Below are 21,626 nucleotides of genomic sequence, written 5' to 3' on the forward strand. Positions count from 1 at the left end.
TCAGGTGGTCCAACCGCCTCAGCCTCCCAAAGTGCTGGGATTACAAGGCGAGAGCCAATGTGCCAGGCCTAGATTATTTTTAAAGTGCAAAATACAAAATTTGCAGTTTTTGCCTATCTTAAGACCATAACATGAAGCTAAATTCTACTCTTCATTGTCACATGCGAGTGTTTGTCAAACCAAACTTCATATATCAATTTCAAAGTTATGCCAATAGGCCAGGCACAGTGGCTCACTCCTACAATCTCATTCTGGGAGGCAGAGTTGGGTGGATCACCTGAGTTAAGGAGTTTGAGACAAGATGCCTAAACAGCCTGGCCAACATGGTGAAACCCCATCTCTACTAAAAAATACAAAAATTAGCCAGACATGGTAGCAGACACTTGTAATCCCAGCTACTCAGGAGTCTGAGGCAGGAGAATTGCTTGAACCTGGGAGGCAGAGATTTCAGTGAGCTGAGATCAGCCACTGTGCTCCAGCCTAGGCAACAAACCGAGACCCAGTCTCAACAAGTAAATAAATAATAAAGTTGTGCCAACATTTTTTATTTGCGCCGTATGATCTGCAGGAAAAAAGCATGTTTTTAAAATTTCTTCATAAATGTATTTTGAAGAATTGAGCATCACATTAAGTAAGGTGGCTGCCGATAGATAAATGAATATAATTAAAGAATATATTTAAATAAACTTTGTAAATAGTATTTTGTAACAGCTTGATCTTTCCTGGAAATTGCTTTATTTTGTCAAACTTCCTAAGAAGATGTGATTCTATACATTCTGCATTGACAAACACCCAAATAATATAGGAATTTGATTCAAGAAATAGAAAATAAAGTTGCAGTTATCTTTTCTTGGAAGAAGAAAGAAATATTTTATGTGTTCTTGTAAGATTCTTAAATAGGTTTAGCAAATTAATTCAGTAACTCCAGAATTGACAATTAAATATATTGACACTACTTCTCTACTTTCCAAATGATTTTGGGAGAAGGAATGTGATCTCTAGAGATTTCTAGAAGCCCCATGTACCACTGAGTTTTCTAACGCAATGTGTATTCATGTTCTTGTCGAGCTATAGAAAATAGCCTTCTGATTTAAGAACGGCCAAACCTCAGGGGTTAGTTACTTAGCCACACAATGATCTGGGAAACGGTGTTGACGCTGTTCATTAAGTTTGTTTACTGGGGAGGTAAATGCCTTAATCTTGTCTTAGAAACTGAATTACACAGTGATGCAAATAAAATGTCAGTCAGGATGTATAGTTGGAAGTAAGGAAAATAACCTCTCTACAGCTGCAGATGGTCAACTCTATCTAGGTAAGCACTTGGCCAGTGTCTTTCAGGTACTTCCTCATCTTCTCTAGTCCCTAGGGGAAGAGGCAACAATTTGCAGCCCTGTTGTTAGCAGTGAAGGTCGGAAAAATCACCCAAGGGAAAGAACGTGATATAGCTCAGATGTTCCGCACCAAATTTGAAAGGTAGTATTTGTCTTCTTTTTTTAACATGAGAAAACTGTAAAATGAAGGAAAGTATACCCTGGAGTGGCAAGAGTGAATGTTTTTTAAGAATTGTACTTGTTTTAAAAGATGGGTTTTTGCTTAAGCAGCTCTTCAAAGACTCTGCTCATCTTTCAGGTGTCAAAAAAAAATACTTGAATAAATTCCATAGATACTTTTAAAATGAACATTTGTGGAGTACAAGAGAAGTGTCAGGCATGGTGGTGAGTGACGGGGATTAAAGCAGGGGACCACCCCACTCAAGAGGAGGGGGATCAACATTTGTTGGATGCCTTTTATGTTTCATTTTAAAAGCACTATTTAAACATTATTGATCAGTAGGCTGAGATAGCTAGCTGTCATTTTATAGCACTGTACACTGATATCATCACTTACATAGCATAAACAACCATAAAATAAGCACTACTATTCTCATTTTATTTTATTTGAGATGGAGTCTTGCTCTTGTTGCCGAGGCTGGAGTGCAATGACGCAGTCTTGGCTCGCTGCAACCTCTCAGTCCTGGGTTCCATCAATTCTCCTGCCTCAGCCCCTCAAGTAGCTGGGATTACAGGCACCTGCCACCACACCCGACCAGTTTTTTGTATTTTTAGTAGAGATGGGGTTTCACCATGTTGGCTATGCTGCTCTCAAACTCCTGACCTCAGGTGATCTGCCTGCCTTGGCCTCCCAAAGTGTTGGGACTACAGGCGTGAGCCACCATGCTCAGCCTATTTTTTCCACTTTAAAGATAGGGACAGAGATAATTGGAAGTGGAAGTTGGCCGTGGCATACCCTACCTCACACTCTTGATGAGAATCTGCATCACTGGATTGCTGAGAGTCCAGTGACCCACATGTTCCTGTTGACTGGACCAGCTTTATTTACACTTGACCTTCAGGAAAACAATTGATAATGTGGAAAGAAATTAAGACCAGGGGCCGGGTGCGGTGGCTCAAGCCTGTAATCCCAGAACTTTGGGAGGCCGAAACGGGCTGATCATGAGGTCAAGAGATCGAGACCATCCTGGCCAACATGGTGAAACCCCATCTCTGCTAAAAATACAAAAAATTAGCTGGGCGTGGTGGCGTGTGCCTGTAGTCCCAGCTACTCGGGAGGCTAAGGCAGGAGAATTGCTTGAATCTGGGAGGCAGAGGGTGCAGTGAGCCGAGATTGTGCCACTGCACTCCAGCCTGGCGCCTGGCAACAGAGTGAGACTTGTCTCAAAAAAAAAAAAAAAAAAAGAAAGGAAGAAAGAAAAAGAAATGACAACCAACCAAATAGAACAGGCAAAGCCTATTTATTCAGAGTCAGCCATCATCACTTGCATTTTGGCAGAGACTCAAAGGCAGGCAGAGGAGAGGAATGCTTTATAGTGGAAAAGGGAAGGCTCGGGTGAGCCCTGATGGAGGCTGTCGGCCTGGGGAAACTGAGGAGGTCATCACAAGGGGGGCTGCCCATGTGATTGTTTAGGAGAGCATATTTGCCTTTCTCTAGTTCTAAGTTGCAAGAAGGGACAAAAATTAGCAAAGGGACAGAAACTGGGCTGCAGCTGGGTAGCCACATGAACAGAAGGAGTTTGGAGCTTTCCTTAGCCCAGGGTCTCTAGAAGTGAACCCTGTGTTCAAAAGGGTGATTTACCTGGAACTGAGGACCATAATTTTGTGCTGGTTTTCCATGATGAAAATTGGAGGGCTAGCATTTCTATGGCTCATAAAAGGCACCCAGGCCTTTTCCATTTTCATATCACCCCATCGTATCCACATCCTCAAGAGAATATGCAGCGCCCCCCGTGTCTGTTTTCTCTACTTTCCTCTTTTCAGCTCTTGGGTGTTTCAGAAAGCCCACTGATATTTCCTTGTATGATCAGGGGATTCTAATACAGAGGGTTGCCTGAGACCACTATCTCATACATCGTTTTCCTGGCAGGGGGCTCCCCTAATCTCCTGGCTAAGGTCCCCAGTTTTGTGTGTTCCTTTCTTATTTTTTTCTTTTCATTACATTTATCACCTTTTACTAATTGAATATCTATTTTCCTTTGACCATTATATTAAAATACAAAAGAACATGTGTATTTAAAAAACCGTGTAATGTCTAAATTGGCAAAATATTCACATGGTTTACAAACAAAATAGTACAAATATACAAGAAAACACTTTGCTCCTACCTATGTGGGGGCCTCCTCCTACTCCATTCCCACCTCTCTCACTCCATTTCCTCCTGGGAAATATTGCTGATGAATAACTTTTCACATATGGTATTTTATACATGGTAAGTTTTTCAGTCAAAGGGTATATTCATCTCTAATTTTTATGGATAGGCCAAGTTCCCTCCATAAATGTTGTACCTATTTGCATTTCTTCCAGCAACGTGTGAAAGATCCTGTCTCCCCAAAGCCTTGGAATAAAACACTATCAAACTTTTGGATCTTTCTAATTTTATTGGTGAAAGACCATACAATATAATTTTTGTAATTTTTCTTGAGTAAATAAGCTTGAATATCTTTCATATGCTTCTGTAGATTATCTGTTCATTGGCCATCTTTCTACTGGTTATGGATTTTTTATTGCTTTCTTGATACTGTGTATATATTAGAAAGATTTGTCCTTATAATATCAGTTGTGAATTTTTTCCATTTTAAGTTGTGTTGGCCATGCAGAGGTTCTTGATTTTTATATGATAGAATTTTTTTTTCTTTTTTGGCTTCTAAATGTTGAGTCATATTTAGAAAGACCTTCCTCTATTCAATGCCATATAGGAATGATCCCAAGTTTCCTTGTTAACATTTTTATGGCTTTATTACCTACTTTCGTAGATTTTTACCATATTGGGAGTTTGTCGTGTTGTAAAGCGAGAAATATGGATGGAACTTAATTTTCTTATTGTCTACATAATTGTCCCAAGCCATTTGGTTTTTCCCCCCATGTCCTTTTGAGATTCTACCTTTATCATACACCCAACTTCCACATACATGTAAATCTAATTTTGGACTTCTCTGTTCCATTCATCTATCAGTTTGCAGTATCAACACTTTTAACTATTGTGTTATCCCTATGTCATAGAGCTATTTCTTTTTGTTGTTGTTTTCTTTTTTTTAGAGATTTTTCTGGCTGTCCTTTTGCTAAGTTTTTATTTTCCATATAAACTTTAGAATCAATTTCATTTAAAATGTACTCCCCTTTGGGTTTTTAAAAATATATATATGTGTCTTAATTTTTAAAAACTTTTTAATTGAAAATATCAAGCATTTATAAATCTAGGCAGAACAGTGTAATGAAGCTCCACGGACTGGCAGCATCCAACCTCAATGATCATTTCATGGCCCATCTTTTTCATGACGTTTTAAATCCATTTTCTCCTCATGTTATTTTGGAAAAGATTCCACATATATCATTTCAACTTTAAATACTTAAATATGTAAATCAAAAGTCAAGATTTATTTTTAAAGCAACATTATAGTACCATTATCAGACAGACACCTATAATTTTTTTTTTCAGACAGGTTGTTGCTCTGCCTTCCAGGCAGGAGTGCAGTGATCATGACTCACAGCAGCCTCAAATTCTTGAGCTCAAGTGATCCTCTTACCTCAGCCTCCCAAGTAGCTGGGACTGCAGGTGTGCACCGCCATGTCCAGCTAATTTTTTTGTTTTTAATAGAGTTTGGGTCTTACTATTTTGCCCAGGCTCATCTTGAACACCTCGAGTCAAGCAGTCCTTCCACCTTGGCCTCCCAAAGTTCTGGGATTTTAGGTGTGAGCCCCTGTGCCTAGCCCAAATTATTTTTTAACAATAATTCTTTAATATCTCATAATTCTCCCATAAATGCCATGGGGTCTTGCTATGTTGCCCAGACTGGTCTCAAACTCCTGGGCTCAAGTGATCATCCTCCCATGGCCTCTCAAAATGCTAAGATTACAGTTGTGAGCTTCTGCGCCTGGCCTTAAGTCTTCTTTTAGTCATTCACTGCTGTTTGGGATTTCCTCACATAGCTATTTTACTTTCTTCTTTTACTTAATGTTTACTCTCTTTATTGTGGATTCTGTAAGTTATTCCCTGTAACTGGTTGTTGTTTGTATTTATGAATAATATTGATTTACATTTGGTAATTCTGTATCCACTAACTTACAACAGGTTTTCCTTGTTTGAAATCCTTTTGAAATAGACTTTATTGCATTTCAAGGAATTCATCCAATTATCTGCAAACGGTGATGGTCAGAACTCCTCACTAATTTTTATCTCTAATTTAAAAATTACTGGTTTCCTAATTGTGCTGACCAGTGCCTCCAGATCAGCACTAAATGATAGTGGGGATGGTGGACATCCATGCCTGGTGTAAATAAATGATTCATTGAAGGCAAAGATGCTATTAAGAGGGAGACTGATGATGAGACTATCTTCTTCTAAATACAAAATGAGTTTTCAATGCTCTTACAACATGAATGATCCTTAAAGACTAAACTATGATAAGGATATTTAATTTATTTCCATATTTTTTTATTAGTAAAATTCATTTACTTTTACAGGCAAGTATGAACCACTTTGAGGTTTTCTTCCCACTCCCAATTCTCAATTCCTATGGGTGCGGTATCATCTAAGAGAATAAGTGTTCTTGAACATTCTGGAAGTGTGGCACGGTCTTCTGCACCAACTCTTCTAGATGTGGGAGCCTGGTATGCCATGGACCCTGAATCTATATAAACAAGTATAGTTCGGGTGTCCCCAGTTGCTGAAGATGTTAAGTTTCACACATAATAAATATTCAGAAACTGCATGCTGAAAATAAGAAAAGAAAATCAATGCCTTATAAAAAAATTCATCTCAAAGAATCCCAATGAATACTAACATAATTTAATAATTATATACACTTTTTTTTTTTTGAGACAGGCTCTGGCTCTGTCACACAGGCTGGAATGTAGTGGCATGATCACAGCTCACTGCCTCCTCTACCTCCTGGGCTTAAGCCATCCTCCCAACTCAGCCTCCCGAGTAGTTGGACTAGGGGCACATGCCACCACATCTAGCTAATTTATTAATTTTTTGTAGAGACAAGGTTTTGCCATGTTGCCCAGTCTAGTCCTGAATGCCAGGGCTCAAGTGATTTGCCTGCCTAAGTCTCCAAAAGTGGGAATTACAGCCGTGAGCTGCCGTGCCTGGCCTATATACTTTTTTTTTCCCCTAACATAACTGTTTTCAAATATCAGTCTAATGAATGAGAAAACAAGCTACTGGAATAAAGAACTTATGAAAAGATGACTTGGGAGGGAGGAGGGGAATATGGTGGCCAAGTGAGCTCACTGTTCCACTGTCTGTCCCCTCCACACTCCTAGCTGATTGTGCCAAGGAGCAGGGGAGAGAGGGCGTATTGTCTGAAAACCAGATCTATGAAGCCAACTCTAAGAACAGATAATATGAGCCCCAAATGCATATAAATATACCACCAAATATGAAACTCTACAAATATGCTCATTTCTAATATATATGTATTGTTTTATCTTTATTTTCTCACTATTTAGCCAAAAAGTATCATAAAACACTTGTTTTTACATGATATAAAGTGTCTTCTACATCTCTTCAGCTAATTCCTGTGGCTAATGAAAAAAAATGAGAATATCTTTTATACACCTTTGTGAGTTTCAGGGGATTTATAAGTTACCAGTTGATATTTTCCCCATTGGGTTAGGAAGAGAAGTTTTCCTTGTATTGTCTGATATTAAATCTTTATCCTCCCTTCCTCTAAGCTCCTCTCTGTCTCTGTCCACTTCATATTGTACCATCATCCTCCTCCCCTTTACTCAAGCAAGATGAGGTAGTAACTCTAGTATTCAAGGAATGGAATAGTTGAGAAAGAATCGAGAAATAGAATACATATATTTTTTTAAAGGATAGCCGATAAGGAAGATTTGACTCAGAAACTGCTTTTGCATTTGTCTGTCTTACACATCAAAATTCTTGCAAGCACTTGGAGCTAAGAATTGAAGTTCAGATAAGCCTTGTGTAACTCATGCTTTTGTCGTAATTATTCTCATACATCACTTTGCATGAAGCAATCCCAACAAATCTCTCCCAGTGATAGAGCCACTCATATCATTTCCCAGGGCACACATTACCTGGAGTTCAAATGTTTGTATGGTGGTTCCTGTTTTGTTATATATAAACTGACCTAGGAAAATTTCTTCTCCTTCACATTTTTTTGTGATGCCCTATAAAGAAAGCAGCAGTTATAGAAATTGTAATGAATGTATGCATTATGTTTTCAAAAAAATACCAACAATCTACCAGATACCTCTGTGTGTCCACCAGAGTGCTGTGATCATGCCAGTACTAACCTATACACCCAGAGAGCATTTAACTAAGGGGCCATTGAGGCCAAAGGCTAATAATCATGGAACTGACTAGAAGGATAGAGGATGGATGGATGGATAGATAGATGGATAGAAGATAGATGAATGATGATTGATAGACAAACAGATGGTAGATGAAAGACATAGAGATACATAGAGATAGTGCAAATCCCATATTAACTCTGGCCTGATAACTATATTTGCAATAAGCATACTTTGAATAAAATAAAGATGGGTCCCCATGTTGAAATTATATTTTCCAAAATGAGATAAACATAAGCCAATTGCCAGATTTTGATCACATTAAGTATTTCCTACGAAAAGTAAGCTTCCGTTGACTAACAAAAACAAATACTTTTTTCTTTGTATGCAGTTTCTCTTGTGCTTTTTGTTCTTCTCTACCCTTCAAAGTGAAGATCTGTGAGAGGAGAATGCGCTGGCGCAAACTAATTTATTTTGTGAACGTAAAGTTTCTCGTTAGGTTCCTTAAGTTATAGTAACACAGCAAAATAAAGAGTTCACTCATTAAATCATTGCATAATAAAAATAGTAATATCAAACGACATTGTTATTGAAAGAATTGGCTACATCATGATTACATAATGTACTGGCAATTACATGTATTTATGACGCAAGCCTCATATGTTATCTTTAGCCTAAGAGAGGAGTGCTAGTTTTATTTCTGCCTCCTTTATCATGTCGTTGGGTTTTTTTTAATAAACAGGATCTCATGGAATAATATGCAGTCATAAAAAAAAAAACAAGATTATGTCCTTTGCAGAGACAAGGATGGAACTGCAGGCCATTATCCTTGGCAAACTAACACAGGAAGAGAAAAACAAATACCACATGTTCTCACTTATAAGTGGGAGCTAAATAATGAGAACACATGAACATAAAGGACAACAACAGACACTGAGGTGGAGGGTGAGGGTGGGAGGAGGGAGAGGATCAGAGAAATACCTGCTGGTTATGACTCCTTAGCACTTGTATAACAAATCTGCACATATACCCTTGAACCTAAAATAAAAGTTAAAAGAAAATAAAAAAAATGGGGTCTGGCCATGCTGCCCAGGCTGGCCTCGAATTCCTGGGCTCAAGCAATTCTCCTGCTTTAGCCTTCTAAGTAGGTGGGATCACAGGAGCAGCTACTGTGCCCAGCTCTTTCATCACCTTGTTTTAATTTTACTTGGTTCATAAATTCTCTAATGTAGAAGAAAATAATGAGAAGCAGTTTTTATTACTAAAGGATTCCTGCCTGTGGGATTCACCCCATGATTCGTCTAAAAATGAATGTGTTCGCCTTTCTGAGATGGAACTTATTTGCTCAAACTCAACTTCGCCTTTCAGAGACATCACTTGCAGGTGGTGCCAGCTTCTATGAAAGGACAGCAGCCCTCTGTTTTGGAACTCCAGAGATGGAATGTAGAGGCATTTGGGTGGCGTGAAAGGCAGGCCGTTCAACCCTGGGCCTTCCTCCAGATGGGAAGATCAAATAATTGAAGTAAGGCATAAACCGACAAGGTAAAAGGAGGAGTAGACAGTAAAACCAAACCAAAACAAACGAACAAAAGTGAAGAAGGTCAAAAAGCTAAGATGGCTAAATGGTCCTAGAGAGAAAGAACACAAACTACTCTGGCTGTAGGTAGAATCAGTAGCGCAGGAGGGAGTCCACGTGGGGCAAGGGACCGGGAAGGAGCCCAGATCTGCGGCTTAGCTGTCAGTCATTTCAAAAACCACTTACAACCCCTCCACGCCCCCCAGCCCCGCCTGGCCCAGCAGAAGGCTCTCTTCTTCCTCCCATCTCTAAGACCACTGCCAGCACCGCCCCGGAACCGCCCACAAGTAAGAGCATCCCCTCTGCACAAACTGGTGGCCCCGCGGCCCTCCTCTCTCCAGCAGCTCCTGGTGTGGTGGGCCAGGCTGGCACCTCCTGTGTGCACTGCAGGAGTCCTCTCAGGGTCAGCTGTCCCGATAGCACACTTGTGATTCCAGAAGAAATGGCCCGACCAGATCATTGCGGCTGCAAACTCAGGACGTAGGAGCCTCGCACTGCAGGCAAAGCTTCCTGCGGGCTTTGCACCGCCTACCAATTCATGTGACAAGCATCACAGGCTTGGGAGAAAAGCCTCGTGCAGGAAACAGAGAGACTCTACAAACAAGGGGGAAAAGTGGGGCTAGGAAATCCAGACCCGGAGGCCAGGAGAAGAAAATTAGACAAGCCTATAGTTAGTATCTTCAGAAGCGTAAGAGAAGGTACTGCCTTCGTAAAAGAAAACAATGTAGGCTCTAGAAAAGGGAATATGTATAGAAACAAGAAGTCTTAGAAAGTATAATCACGACAGCAGGAATACAAATTTCCATAGAGGGATTAAAATACGAATTAATATGATCTTCCAGAAGGTGGAACAAAAAACAGAAAAGGGAAATAAGAAACACCTTTAAAAATCATAAATTAGACAATAAATTGACTCCTCAAGGATGCAGAAATGAAATCCCGTGACAACAGTTGTGTGTCAGGCCTACCTAGCAAGGCTGGAGCAGAAGGCAGAAGGCGCCAGAGGGATATCTCAGGCGGGGAGAAAAGAAAATGAAGTAAGGAATGATAAAAGGAAGAAATTTATAAATGATCTGATGTGAATTAACATAATGGGAGAACATTTGTACTTCTGAAGAAGAATTTGGGAAAGTTTTGGTAATAAGAATACAGAAAACTAAGCAAATTAAAGACAAATCTACTGGGCACCCATGGCTCATGTCTGTAATCCCAGCACTTTGGGAGGCCAAGGCAGGAGGATCCCCTGAGCCCTGAAGTTTGAGACCAGCCTGGGCAACGTACTAAGACAGCCATCTATACTAAAAATCTTAAAAGTAAAACAATCTCAAGAGTTTGAAGTTGCAGTGAGCTGTGATTCTGCCTCCATACTCCAAGCTGGGCAACAGCTGAGACCCTGTCTCAAGAAAATAAAATAAAATAATAACTAAATGTAAAACAATTATTACCCTCAGGAACATCAAAAAATTATGGAAGAAAGTAGTATTTAAGTACACTAAATAGTTCAACTGAGAGTTGTTTTGTTCACATAGTCACCGTATTGCTTGAACAAAAAACAATGTAGTCTTTTAGCAGTGCCTCAAATGATAAACCTACATTTGCCATGTGGTCTAGCAATTCCAATCTTAGGTATAAACCCAAGGGAAACAAAAACTCATGTCCACACAAAAACTTGTACATGAATGCTTATTGAAACATTATTCATAATAGCAAAAAAATGAAAATAACTCAAATGTCCATCAACTGATGAATAAATAAAATGTCATATATCCATACAATGAAATGTTATTCAGTAATAAAAAAATAAATGAAATATTGAGACATACTACGTCATGAATGAAACTTGAAAACAATATGTTACATTAAAGAAGCCATTCACAAAAGATCACAAAGTATTAATGGTTCAATTGATATGAAATTATAGAATAGATTAATTTATTGAGACAAAGTAGATTAATAATTGCCAGGGACTGGAGGAGTACAACAGGGGGATAGGAGGCGATGGCTAAGGGGTATCGGTTTCTTCTTAGGTAAGGAAAATGTTCTAAAATTGATTATGTTATACACAACTCTGTGAATATACTAAAAGCCACTGAAAGGTGTACTTTAAATGGGTGAATTAATTGTCATGGGAATTTTATCTCCAGAAACCTGTTTTGGTTTTAAATTAAGACATAAGCATGGTGGGAGGATGGAAGTGCCATGGAAAAGAGCTAATCTTCATTTTCCACGAGAGGATGTCATAACCCAAACTGAAAAATCAAGAAATAATGGTAAAAGCAAACATGGAGGCAAGTCCCACATAAACATCTAAAATTGTTGCAAGTAGAAACTTCGGGATAATGAGAATTGGAGATATAAAGAAGTGGGACAAGGAATTACTGTTTCTTTATAAACTTTATGGAAATATTTGATTTTTACTTACACATATATCCCTGAAAGTTATAACTTTGATAAAAGCAAAAAATAGAACTGAATAATATAAATCATCTGGTCCAACACTCTCTCTTTGTAGATGAGAAAGCAGAAGTCCAGGAAATAAGTGACACAACTAGTTCTCTGTCCTAGTGCAGAGGACAGTCTCTAATTCCTAGCCGGCCACGTTCTATCACAGGCCAATCTGAACGACAAATTTAGATAGCTTCTTACATAGATAGAAAATTCCTTGGGTGCACTGGAGATGTTTCCTGAGGGAGACACCTTCTCTGAGATGTGCTCCATGGTAACGGCAGTAGGTATGATCTTCCTAGCAAGCTTGATTAGAGTATGACCCTGGGAACCTGGAAAAGCCCAGCACTTTCCAGGGTAGACATCTGGCTGGAAAGAAAACACTGAATTAATCTCTTAACAAGTTATGTAAATCCATTCCCACAATACTGGCCAGCTAATCACTATTGACTGCTGATCTCCCTTATGCCTCTCAAATAGGAAAACTCCCAAGACACCTCTAGTGTGGTTGCTCTTGGAGTGCACTCTATGCTTATAACAATCAGAGCACTTTATGATATGAGCATGTTTTCTTTCATTGCTCTAACTAGACTGTAAGCTCTCATAAGGCAGCTAGAGGGTATGAGTGGTGGTGCTGGTAAGGCTAGTGGTGGTGGCGACCATTGTGGTGATGATGGTGGTAATAATGGTGGCAGTGGTGACGGTGATGGGTTGTAGCAGTAGTGGTGATAGTAATGGCGATGATGATGGCAATGATGGCAATGGTGAAGGTGATGGTAAGGGTAGTAATGGTGGTGGTGCTGATAGTGATGGCGATAATTGAAATGGTAGTGGTGATGAAGATAGTGATGGTGGTGGCAGTGATGGTGGTGGTGGTGATGGTGAGGGACATGGGGATTGTGATGAAGAAAGATGGTGGTGGTGGTGACGGTAAAGGTGAGGGTGTTGATGGAGATGGGGGTGGTGGTGGTGGCTATGGTGGTAGAGAAGAAAAGTGAGGTCTACTACTTTGTAGATATAAGCTACAGCCTGAAATAAGATCAATAGATTTTACCCCTGAAAGTTCTAAATTTGCAACTAACTTCAGGTGTATGGATGAAGCTTGAGAGGTGCTCTGCCGTCTTTTGATGCCTACTGCCTGTACAATGTAACTGAAACGTTTGGTGGGGATCTTCCCTGGAGATTTCTCCTGTTATAATTGGACTTAAGAACATGTGGTCTGAATAGTACTTAGCACAGTACAGTACTGGCACTTAGGAGACAAGAACTTTCAACAAATGTTTGTTGAATGAAGTTTTCAGTGAAAAAGGGTGGTCACACATGAACTTACAGAAAAGACGTGGAATGTATATGTTCTATTTGAGAATAAAATCATCTAGTTTACTAATCTTAAAATGATAAATAAGTAATCAATTAATCACAGTTTATTGACTATAAGGTAAGACACAATTCATGCAGTATATTGACTATAAAAAATGTAATGGGATGAATTCAGGTCTTTTAACAAGTTCAGACATTCTTATATTGCTTCCATTTTACTTATTTATTTATTTAGGGACCGAGTTTCCCTCTTTTTGCCCAAGCTGAAGTGCAATGACACAATCTTGGCTCATTGCAACCTCTGCCTCCTGGGTTCAAACAATTCTCCTGTGTCAGCCTCCTGAGTAGCTGGGATTATAGGTTCCTGCCACCACGCCCAGCTAATTTCTGTATTTTTGGTAGAGACTGGGTTTCACCATGTTGGCCAGGATGGGCTGGAACTCCTGACCTTAGGTGATACTCCTGCTTCGGCCTCCCAAAGTGCTGGGATTACAGGCATGAGCCACCAAGCCCCAGACCTTCATTTTTTTTAAATTAACATTTTCATGATAAATAATAATAACAAAATCCTAAAATAGAAATAAATGATTCTTAACTTAGCTTTACCTGAAGAATAGTATCTGGAGGCATTTCATGATTTAGGAAACCTATCCCATGCCAATACAGTTTTGCTTTATTATTTTTATAACTTTCTGAGGTCCCAGCTTCAATGATGGAGGCTCCTAAAATTATAAAGTAATCTTTAAAATAAAGAAACAACATACACAATTCAAAATACATCATTTGAATTCCAACAATGTCTCTTAAAAATTATTACTGGGCAAATTATAAGTGAGGTAAAATTCATGCTCAGGAATTGATAGGAAAAGTATGACAGTTTTCACTACCACTGAAATTTTGCCGTTTTGAAAAAAAGTTTGCTCTGTTTAGTTTCACAAAATTGAATTTTGAGAAAATTAAATTAGACATGAAAATATTATATGGATTCTGTATAACCTAAAAATGTATATAGATCTATATTTTAACAGCTGATGTGATTAATGAGACTTCTTATCATCTCCATTCACTCAATAACAAAAAAAATCAGAAAACTGGCTGGGTGCCGTGGCTTAAGCCTGTAATCCTAGTACTTTGGGAGGCCAAGGAGGGCAGATCGCCTGAGCTCAGGAGTTCGAGACCAGCCTGGGCAACACAGTGAAACCCTGTCTCTACTAAAAAAAATACAAAAAATTAGCCGGGTGTGGTGGCATGAGTCAGTACTCCTAGCTACTCAGGAGGCTGACACAGGAGACTTGCTAGAACCAGGGAGCCGAGATGAGCACTCCAGCCTGGGTGACAGAGCAAGACTCCATCTCTAACAAAAAAAGCAGAAAACCAACAATGCTGCCAATGTCCTTCAAGTTACATTTGTAGCAGCAATTATGCAGATTCATTGAACTCAATTTCAATCAAAGAGATACGAAACATACCCACCAAACATTATCCCTGCAGGTTTCTTCATTTTAGAAGCAAAGTGTATTTTATACATAAGAAATAAAGAAAACATAAATTGCTTTTCAAATTGCATTTGCATAACACACCACAACACTAAAAATACATGTGCCTCATCAAATATCTAATTATTCAAGCTTTTTCTAAGATGATACAATTTTTGAAATAGTAAATGAATGCCTAGAGTTGTCAGATTTGGCAAATAAAAATATAAGACTGGCATTTAAATTTGAATTTCAGGTAAACAAAGAATAATTTTTTTAGTAGTGATCATGTGCCACACAATATTTGGGATATATTTTTACTAAAAGATTATTTGCTATTTGTCTGAAATTTAAATTTAACTGGGATCCCTTTATTTTATCTGGAAACCCTATGTGTACCTCGTTTTTGAAGGCTGATACTGACTGCCCAGTCACTATTCTACTCGACCAACTGGCTGGACAGAATCTACACTTTTACCTGCTAATGTGAGGAATGAACAGCCCATTCCCATAATCCTTTTAAAAAGATTTAAATTGTGATGTTGTGGAATTTTGAAAATAATTCCTATTTATTCATTTTCTGATTCATTTAAAACATTTTAAATCAGCTTTATTAAGATATATTTTACATCCTATATAATTCACTCATCCTATATAATTACATCCTATATAATTCACTCATCCTGTATAATTACATCCTATATAATTCACTCATCCTATATAATTACATCCTATATAATTCAGGGTTTTGTATTACATTCTTAGGGTTGCCCAACCACCACAATCAATTTTAGAACATTTAGTGAGTCCCAAAAGCGGTTAGCGGTTAGCAGTCATTCCCCAACCTCCCTCCTCAAGCCTCGGCAAGTATTAATCTATTTTCTGTCCCTGTAGATTTACCTATTCTGGTCACTCCGTTGCTGCGCCCTTGTAGTCAATCACAGTATTAGCCTTTTCACTAAGGCTACTTTCATTTACCCCAATGCATTTGAGATTTATGAACGCTGTAATGAGTATCAGAAATGCGTTCCTTTTATTGACTGCAGCTTATTATCCCATTGTATGAATGCATCTGTTAGTCTTTGTTGATGGACATGGAGTTGTTCTCAGTTTTGGTGATTATGAATATCATTGCTGTAGACATTCCTGGCAAGTTTTGATGTGAACATATTTCAATTTATCTTAGATAAATATACAGAAGTGGGATTGCTGGGTCAATAAGGTGGCATATTTAACTTCGTGAGAAATTGTCAAACTTTTCCAGAGTGGCTGTTCCATGTTACACTCTCACCCACAGCCTATGAGAGGTCCCGTTGTTTCATGCTGTTGCCAGCCCTTGCTATGGTCAGTTTTGTTGTGTTTGGCATTCTAATAGGTGTGTAGTGATATAACATTGAGCTTTTAATTGATGTTTCACTAGTGAATAATAATGTGAAGCATTTTTCCACTACTTTTTTGACATACATATATCTTTTTAATGAAGCATCTTCCAAATCTTTTGCCAATTTTTTTTTTCAGGTTGTCTGTTTGCTTAATTGAGGCTTGAGAGTTTTTTAATAAATTCTGGATTCAAGAACGTGTGTGGTTTCCAAATATTCTCCCCCAGCCTGTAACTTCTCTTTTCATTCTCATAACTGGTCTTTTTTGCAGAACAAAGTTAATTTTTATGAAGCCCATATTATCCGTTATGTTCCTTTTACAATTATAGCTTTTGATATTGTGTTTAAAGAACTTTAAAAGACAAGGTTTTTTGTAGATAAACCTTTTTCTAACTCAAAAAATTGTTTTTTCTAGAATTTCATAGATTTAAGCTTTATATTTAAGAATGTGACTTATTTTGGATTAATTTTTATAAATTGTGGGTTTGAGGGCAAGGTTTTTTTTATTTTTGCATATGAATGTCCATCTGTTCTAGCACCATTGATTTACCTTTTGTCTTTTTTCAAAAATCTATTCACCACATATGTGGATTATTTCTAGACTTTCTGTATTGTTCCATTGATTTCACAAATACCACACTCTCTTGATTACCGTAAACTTATAGCAAGCCTTAAAATCAGATAGTGTGAATTCTCCAACTTTGTTCGTTTTTTTCCCAAAACAAATTTGACTATTCTAGTCCCTTTACCATTCTACATGCATTTTAAAAATGGCTTGTCAATTTCTACAAATAATCCTGGTGGGATTTTGATTGGGATTCTATTGAATCCATAGAAAATCTGAGCAGTATCGTCATCTTAATGGTATTGTGTCTTCTAATCCATAAATGTGGTACACTTGTCCATTTATTTATATCTTCTTTTATTTATTTCATTATTGTTTTTTAGTTTTTAGATCTCAGTTTCCACATTTTGTTCGTCTTATACCTAAGTATTTTATGTTTTTTACTTTATGAATAGTGCTACTTTTAAGTTTTCTCTAATTTTCTATTACTAGTATATAGAAATTGTATATATACCCTTGAACGTGTAAACCTCATTTATTTTAGTAGTTTTTTTAGTGGTTTTTCTACGCAAGCACTCATGTTGTCTGACTAGAGCCATTTTTAATTTCTTCCTTTCTAATTTACATGGCTTTTCCCCCCACCCTCTTCCCTTCTTACTTTCTCTACTTTTCTTCATTTCCCTTTCCTGCCTTTTTTTATATTAGTTAAAATTTTTTATTCCCTCTTTTTTTTTTTTTTTTTTTAATCAGAGTCTTGCTCTGTGGCCCAGGCTGAAGTGCAATGGTGCTATCTTGGCTCGCTGCAATCTCCTCCTCGTGGGTTCAAGCAATTCTCCTGCCTCAGCCTCCTGAGTAGCTGATATTACAGGTGCACACCAGGATGACCAACTGTTTTGTATGTTTAATAGAAACAGGATTTCACCATATTGGCCAGGATGGTCTCGAACTCCTGACCTCAAGTGATCTGCCCGTCTTGGCCTCCCAAAGTGCTGGGATTACAGGTGTGACCCATTGTGCCGAGCCTCCATTTTGTTTATCTATTGGTTTTTGCATATCTCTGTAATTTTAAGTAATTATTCTTGTGATTACAGTGCACATACTAAACAGCTCATAGTTTATATAGAGTTAACGTTTTATTATTTATATAAAATCTTTACATTTATAGATGCTCCTTAAATCTCACCCACTGACTTTTATGATTGTCATAGTGTTAAATCTACATATCTCCACTGCCAGATAATATCATATATTTTTTCCTTTCAACAGCCACACATATTTTAAAGTACTTAAGGAAAGAAAATTACCTCACATTTTGTTGTTGTTGTTTTGAGATGGAATTTCACTCTTGTCGCCCAGGCTGGAGTGCCGTGGTGTGATCTGGACTTACTGCAACCTCGCCTTCTGGGTTCAGGAGATTCTCCTGCCTCAGCCACCTGAGCAGCTAGTATTTACAGGCATGTGCCACCAAGCCCAGCTAATTTTTGTATTTTTAGTAGAGACAGGATTTCACCATGTTGGCAGGCTAGTCTGGAACTCCCGACCTCAGGTGATCCACCTGCCTATGCCTCCCAAAGTGCTGGGATTACAGGCATGAGTCACTGCGCCCGGCCACCTCATCTTTACTCACACATTTATCTTGGCTATTGCTCTTTCTTCATTCTTTAAGTCCAACATTTCTTGTTGGTGTCATTTCTAGTAAGCTGAAGAACTTCCTTTAGCAGATCCATTAGCAGAGAATTTTCTTATTTTTTTCCATCTAAGAATGTCTTAACTTTGTCTTCATTCCTGAAAGGTATTTTTACTGGATCCTCAATTCTGCATTGCTAGAGCCTTTCCTTCAGCACGTCAAACATGTAGTTTCCTTCTCTTCTGGTCTCTTTTATTTCTGATAAGAAATTGGTAGTAATCATAGATTATTTTTTAGCTTCTTTCAAATATTTTTCTTAATCTTTGATTTTGAGCAATTTAATTATGATGTGTCTGCATGTCATTTTCTTTGAATTTATCTTGTTTCTGATTTGCTGTGCTTTTTGAATGTTTTTTTTAAAATCTAGTTTGAGATGCTTTTAGCTATTACTTCCTTAGATTATTGCCCTACATTGATCTCTTCCTCATCTCCCTCTGAGACTGAAAGGATAAGAGTAGTATACCTTTTTATAGTGTCCTATAGGCTTCCGAAGGTCTGTTTGCATTTTTTTCAAACATTTTTTCATTCTTTGAATTGCATAATTTTTTAAAATCTGTCTTCAACTTCACTACTTTTTTTTTAATTTTTATTTTAAGTTTGTGGTACATGTACAGGTTTGTTCCATAGAAAAACTTAGGTCATGGGGATTTGTTGTACAGATTATTTTGTCACCCAGGTGTTAAGCCTAGTTCCCATTAGTTATTTTTTCTGATCCTCTCCCTTCTCTCACCCTCCATCCTCCAATACGCCCCAGAGTGTGTTGTCCCCCTCTGTGTGTTTATGTGTCCTCATCACTTAGCTCCCACTTATAAGAGAACATGTGCTCTTGGTTTTCTATTTCTGTATTAGTTTGCTAAGGATAATGGACTCCAGCTCCATCCATGTCCCTGCAAAGGACATGATCTGGTTCTTTTTTATGGCTGCATAGTATTCTGTAGTGTATACGTACAACATTTTCTTTATTCAGTCTATCACTGATGGGCATTTAGACTGATTCCATGTCTTTGCTATTGTGAATAGTGCTGCAGTGAACACACATATGCATATGTCTTTATATTAGAACAATTTACATTTCTTTGGATATCCCAGTAGTGAGATTGATGGTTTAAATGGTATTTCTATATTAGGTCTTTTTTTTTTTTTTTTGAGACCGAGTTTCGCTCTTGTTACCCAGGCTGGAGTGCAATGGCACGATCTCAGCTCACTGCAACCTCTGCCTCCTGGGTTCAGGCAATTCTCCTGCCTCAGCCTCCTGAGTAGCTGGGATTACAGGCACGCGCCACCATGCCCAGCTAATTTTTTGTATTTTTAGTAGAGACAGGGTTTCACCATGTTGACCAGGATGGTCTCGATATCTTGACCTCGTGATCCACCCGCCTCGGCCTCCCAAAGTGCTGGGATTACAGGCTTAAGCCACTGAATCACCACACTGTCTTTTGCAGTGGTTGAAACAATTTACACTCCCACCAATCGTGTATAAGCATTCCTTTTTCTACACAACTTTGCCAGCATCTGTTAGTTTTTGACTTTTTGATAATAGTCATTCTGACTGGTGTGAGATGGTATCTCATTGTGGTTTTGATTTGCATTTCTCTAATTATCTGTGATGTTGGGATTTTTTTCAAATGATTGTTGGCCATGTGTGTGTCTTCTTTTGAAAAGTGTCTGTTCATGTCCTTTGCCCACTTTTTAATGGGGTTGTTTTGTTTCCTTGTAAATTTGTGTAAGTTCCTTATAGATGCTGGATATTACACCTTCATTGGATACAGAGTTTGCAAAAATTTCCTTCCATTCTGTAGGTTGTCTGTTTACTCTGTTGATAGTTTCTTTTGCTGTGCAGAAGCTCTTTAGTTTAATTAGATCCTGTTTGCCAATTCTTACTTTTATTGCAATTGCTTTTGATGTCTTTGTCATGATATCTCTACCCATGGGTATGTCCTAAATGGTATTCCCTAGGTTGTCTTCCAGGGTTTTTGTAGTTTTGGCTTTTACATTTAAGTCTATATTCCATTTTGAGTTAATTTTTGTATATGGTGTAAGGAAGGAGTCCAGTTTCTGTCTTCTGCATATGTCTAGCCAGTTATTCCAGCACCATTTATTGAATAGGAATTGTTTCTGCAATGTTTGCTTTTGTCAGGTTTGTAGAAGATTAGATAGTTGTAAGAGTGTGGTCTTATTTCTGGGTTCTGTATTCTGTTCTATTGGTCTATGTGTTTGTTTTTGTACCACTACCATGCTGTTTTGGTTACTGTAGCCCTGTAGTATAATTTGAAGTTGGGTAACATGATGCCTCCAGCTTTGTTCTTTTCACTTCAGATTGCCTTTGCTATTTGGGCTCTTTTTTGGTTTCATATGAATTTTTAAATAGTTTTATCTAGTTTCATGAAGAAAGTCAATGGTAGTTTCATAAGAATAGTATTGAATCTACAAATTGCTTTGGGCAGTATGGTCATTTTAATGATATTGATTTTTCCTATCCATGAGCATGAGATGTTTTTCCATTTGTTTGTGTCATCTCTGATTTCTTTAAGCAATGGTTTGTAGTTTTCTTTGTAGAGAACTTTCACCTCCCAAGTAAGCTGTATTCCCAGGTATTTTATTCTTTTTGTGGCAACTGTGAATGGGAGTTTGTTACTGATTTGGCTCTTGGCTTGACTTTTGTTTGTGTATAGGAATGCTAGTGATTTTGCACATCAATTTTGCATCCTGAGACTTTGCTGAAGTTGTTTATCAGCTTAAGAAGCTTTCGAGCTGAGACTATGTGGTTTTCTAGATATAGGATTATGTTGTCTGCAAACGGGATAGTTTGACTTCCTCTCTTCCTATCTGGATGCCCTTTATTTCCTTCTCTTGCCTCATTGCCCTGGCCAGGATTTCTAATACTGTGTTGAACAGGAGTGAGTTCACTACGTCTTTTCTCTGTTTTTGTTTTTCTATTATTAAGCATATGTAGTCAATTTTTATTTTAGATATTGTATTTTTTAGTCATAGAATTCCGTCTGCTTCTTTTTATTCTCTTGGCTAAGAACTGGTATCTTTTCACTGAAGTGTACTTACTTTCACCTCATAAAGCATAATTATGGTAACTGCTTCAAGTCTTTGTGTGACAATTCCAACATCTGTGTCAGGATGGAGTTGGCATCTGTTGTCTTTTCCCTTGGAAACTGGTTTTATTTCCCTAGGAGTTTGCATGTCAAGTAATTGTGATTTGTACCCTAGACATGCTGAATATTATATTGTAAGACTCTTGAGTCCTATAACGATCCACTAGGGAATGCTTTCATTTGCTTCTTCCATTAGTTCAGAAATGTCAGTCCTCCCTCCTTTTATGGGAGGACTCAATTCAGTCCTTAAAACTTTTGCTA

General features: G+C 38.0%; 1 protein-coding gene across 4 annotated transcripts in view; it reads right to left on the minus strand.

Moving 5' to 3' along the window:
- Positions 1-5,951: 5,951 nt before the first annotated feature.
- Positions 5,952-21,626, minus strand: part of SUN3 (Sad1 and UNC84 domain containing 3) — a 43,990-nt gene continuing 28,315 nt past the window's right edge. For 3 of the 4 annotated variants that reach the window (XM_035253361.3, XM_035253362.3, XM_035253360.3), the window contains 4 exons: positions 13,762-13,877; positions 12,037-12,204; positions 7,599-7,691; positions 5,979-6,264 (listed from right to left, as the gene is read on the minus strand). In XM_035253361.3, the coding sequence (XP_035109252.3) occupies positions 6,145-6,264; positions 7,599-7,691; positions 12,037-12,204; positions 13,762-13,877 (497 nt within the window). In that variant the 3' untranslated portion in view covers positions 5,979-6,144. Of the gene's footprint in view, positions 6,265-7,598; positions 7,692-12,036; positions 12,205-13,761; positions 13,878-21,626 lie in introns of all 4 variants that reach the window. The other variant, XM_017975717.4, reaches the window with a different exon arrangement.

Source organism: Callithrix jacchus, chromosome 11 (genome assembly GCF_049354715.1).
Source record: "Callithrix jacchus isolate 240 chromosome 11, calJac240_pri, whole genome shotgun sequence".
Lineage (NCBI taxonomy): Eukaryota > Metazoa > Chordata > Mammalia > Primates > Cebidae > Callithrix > Callithrix jacchus.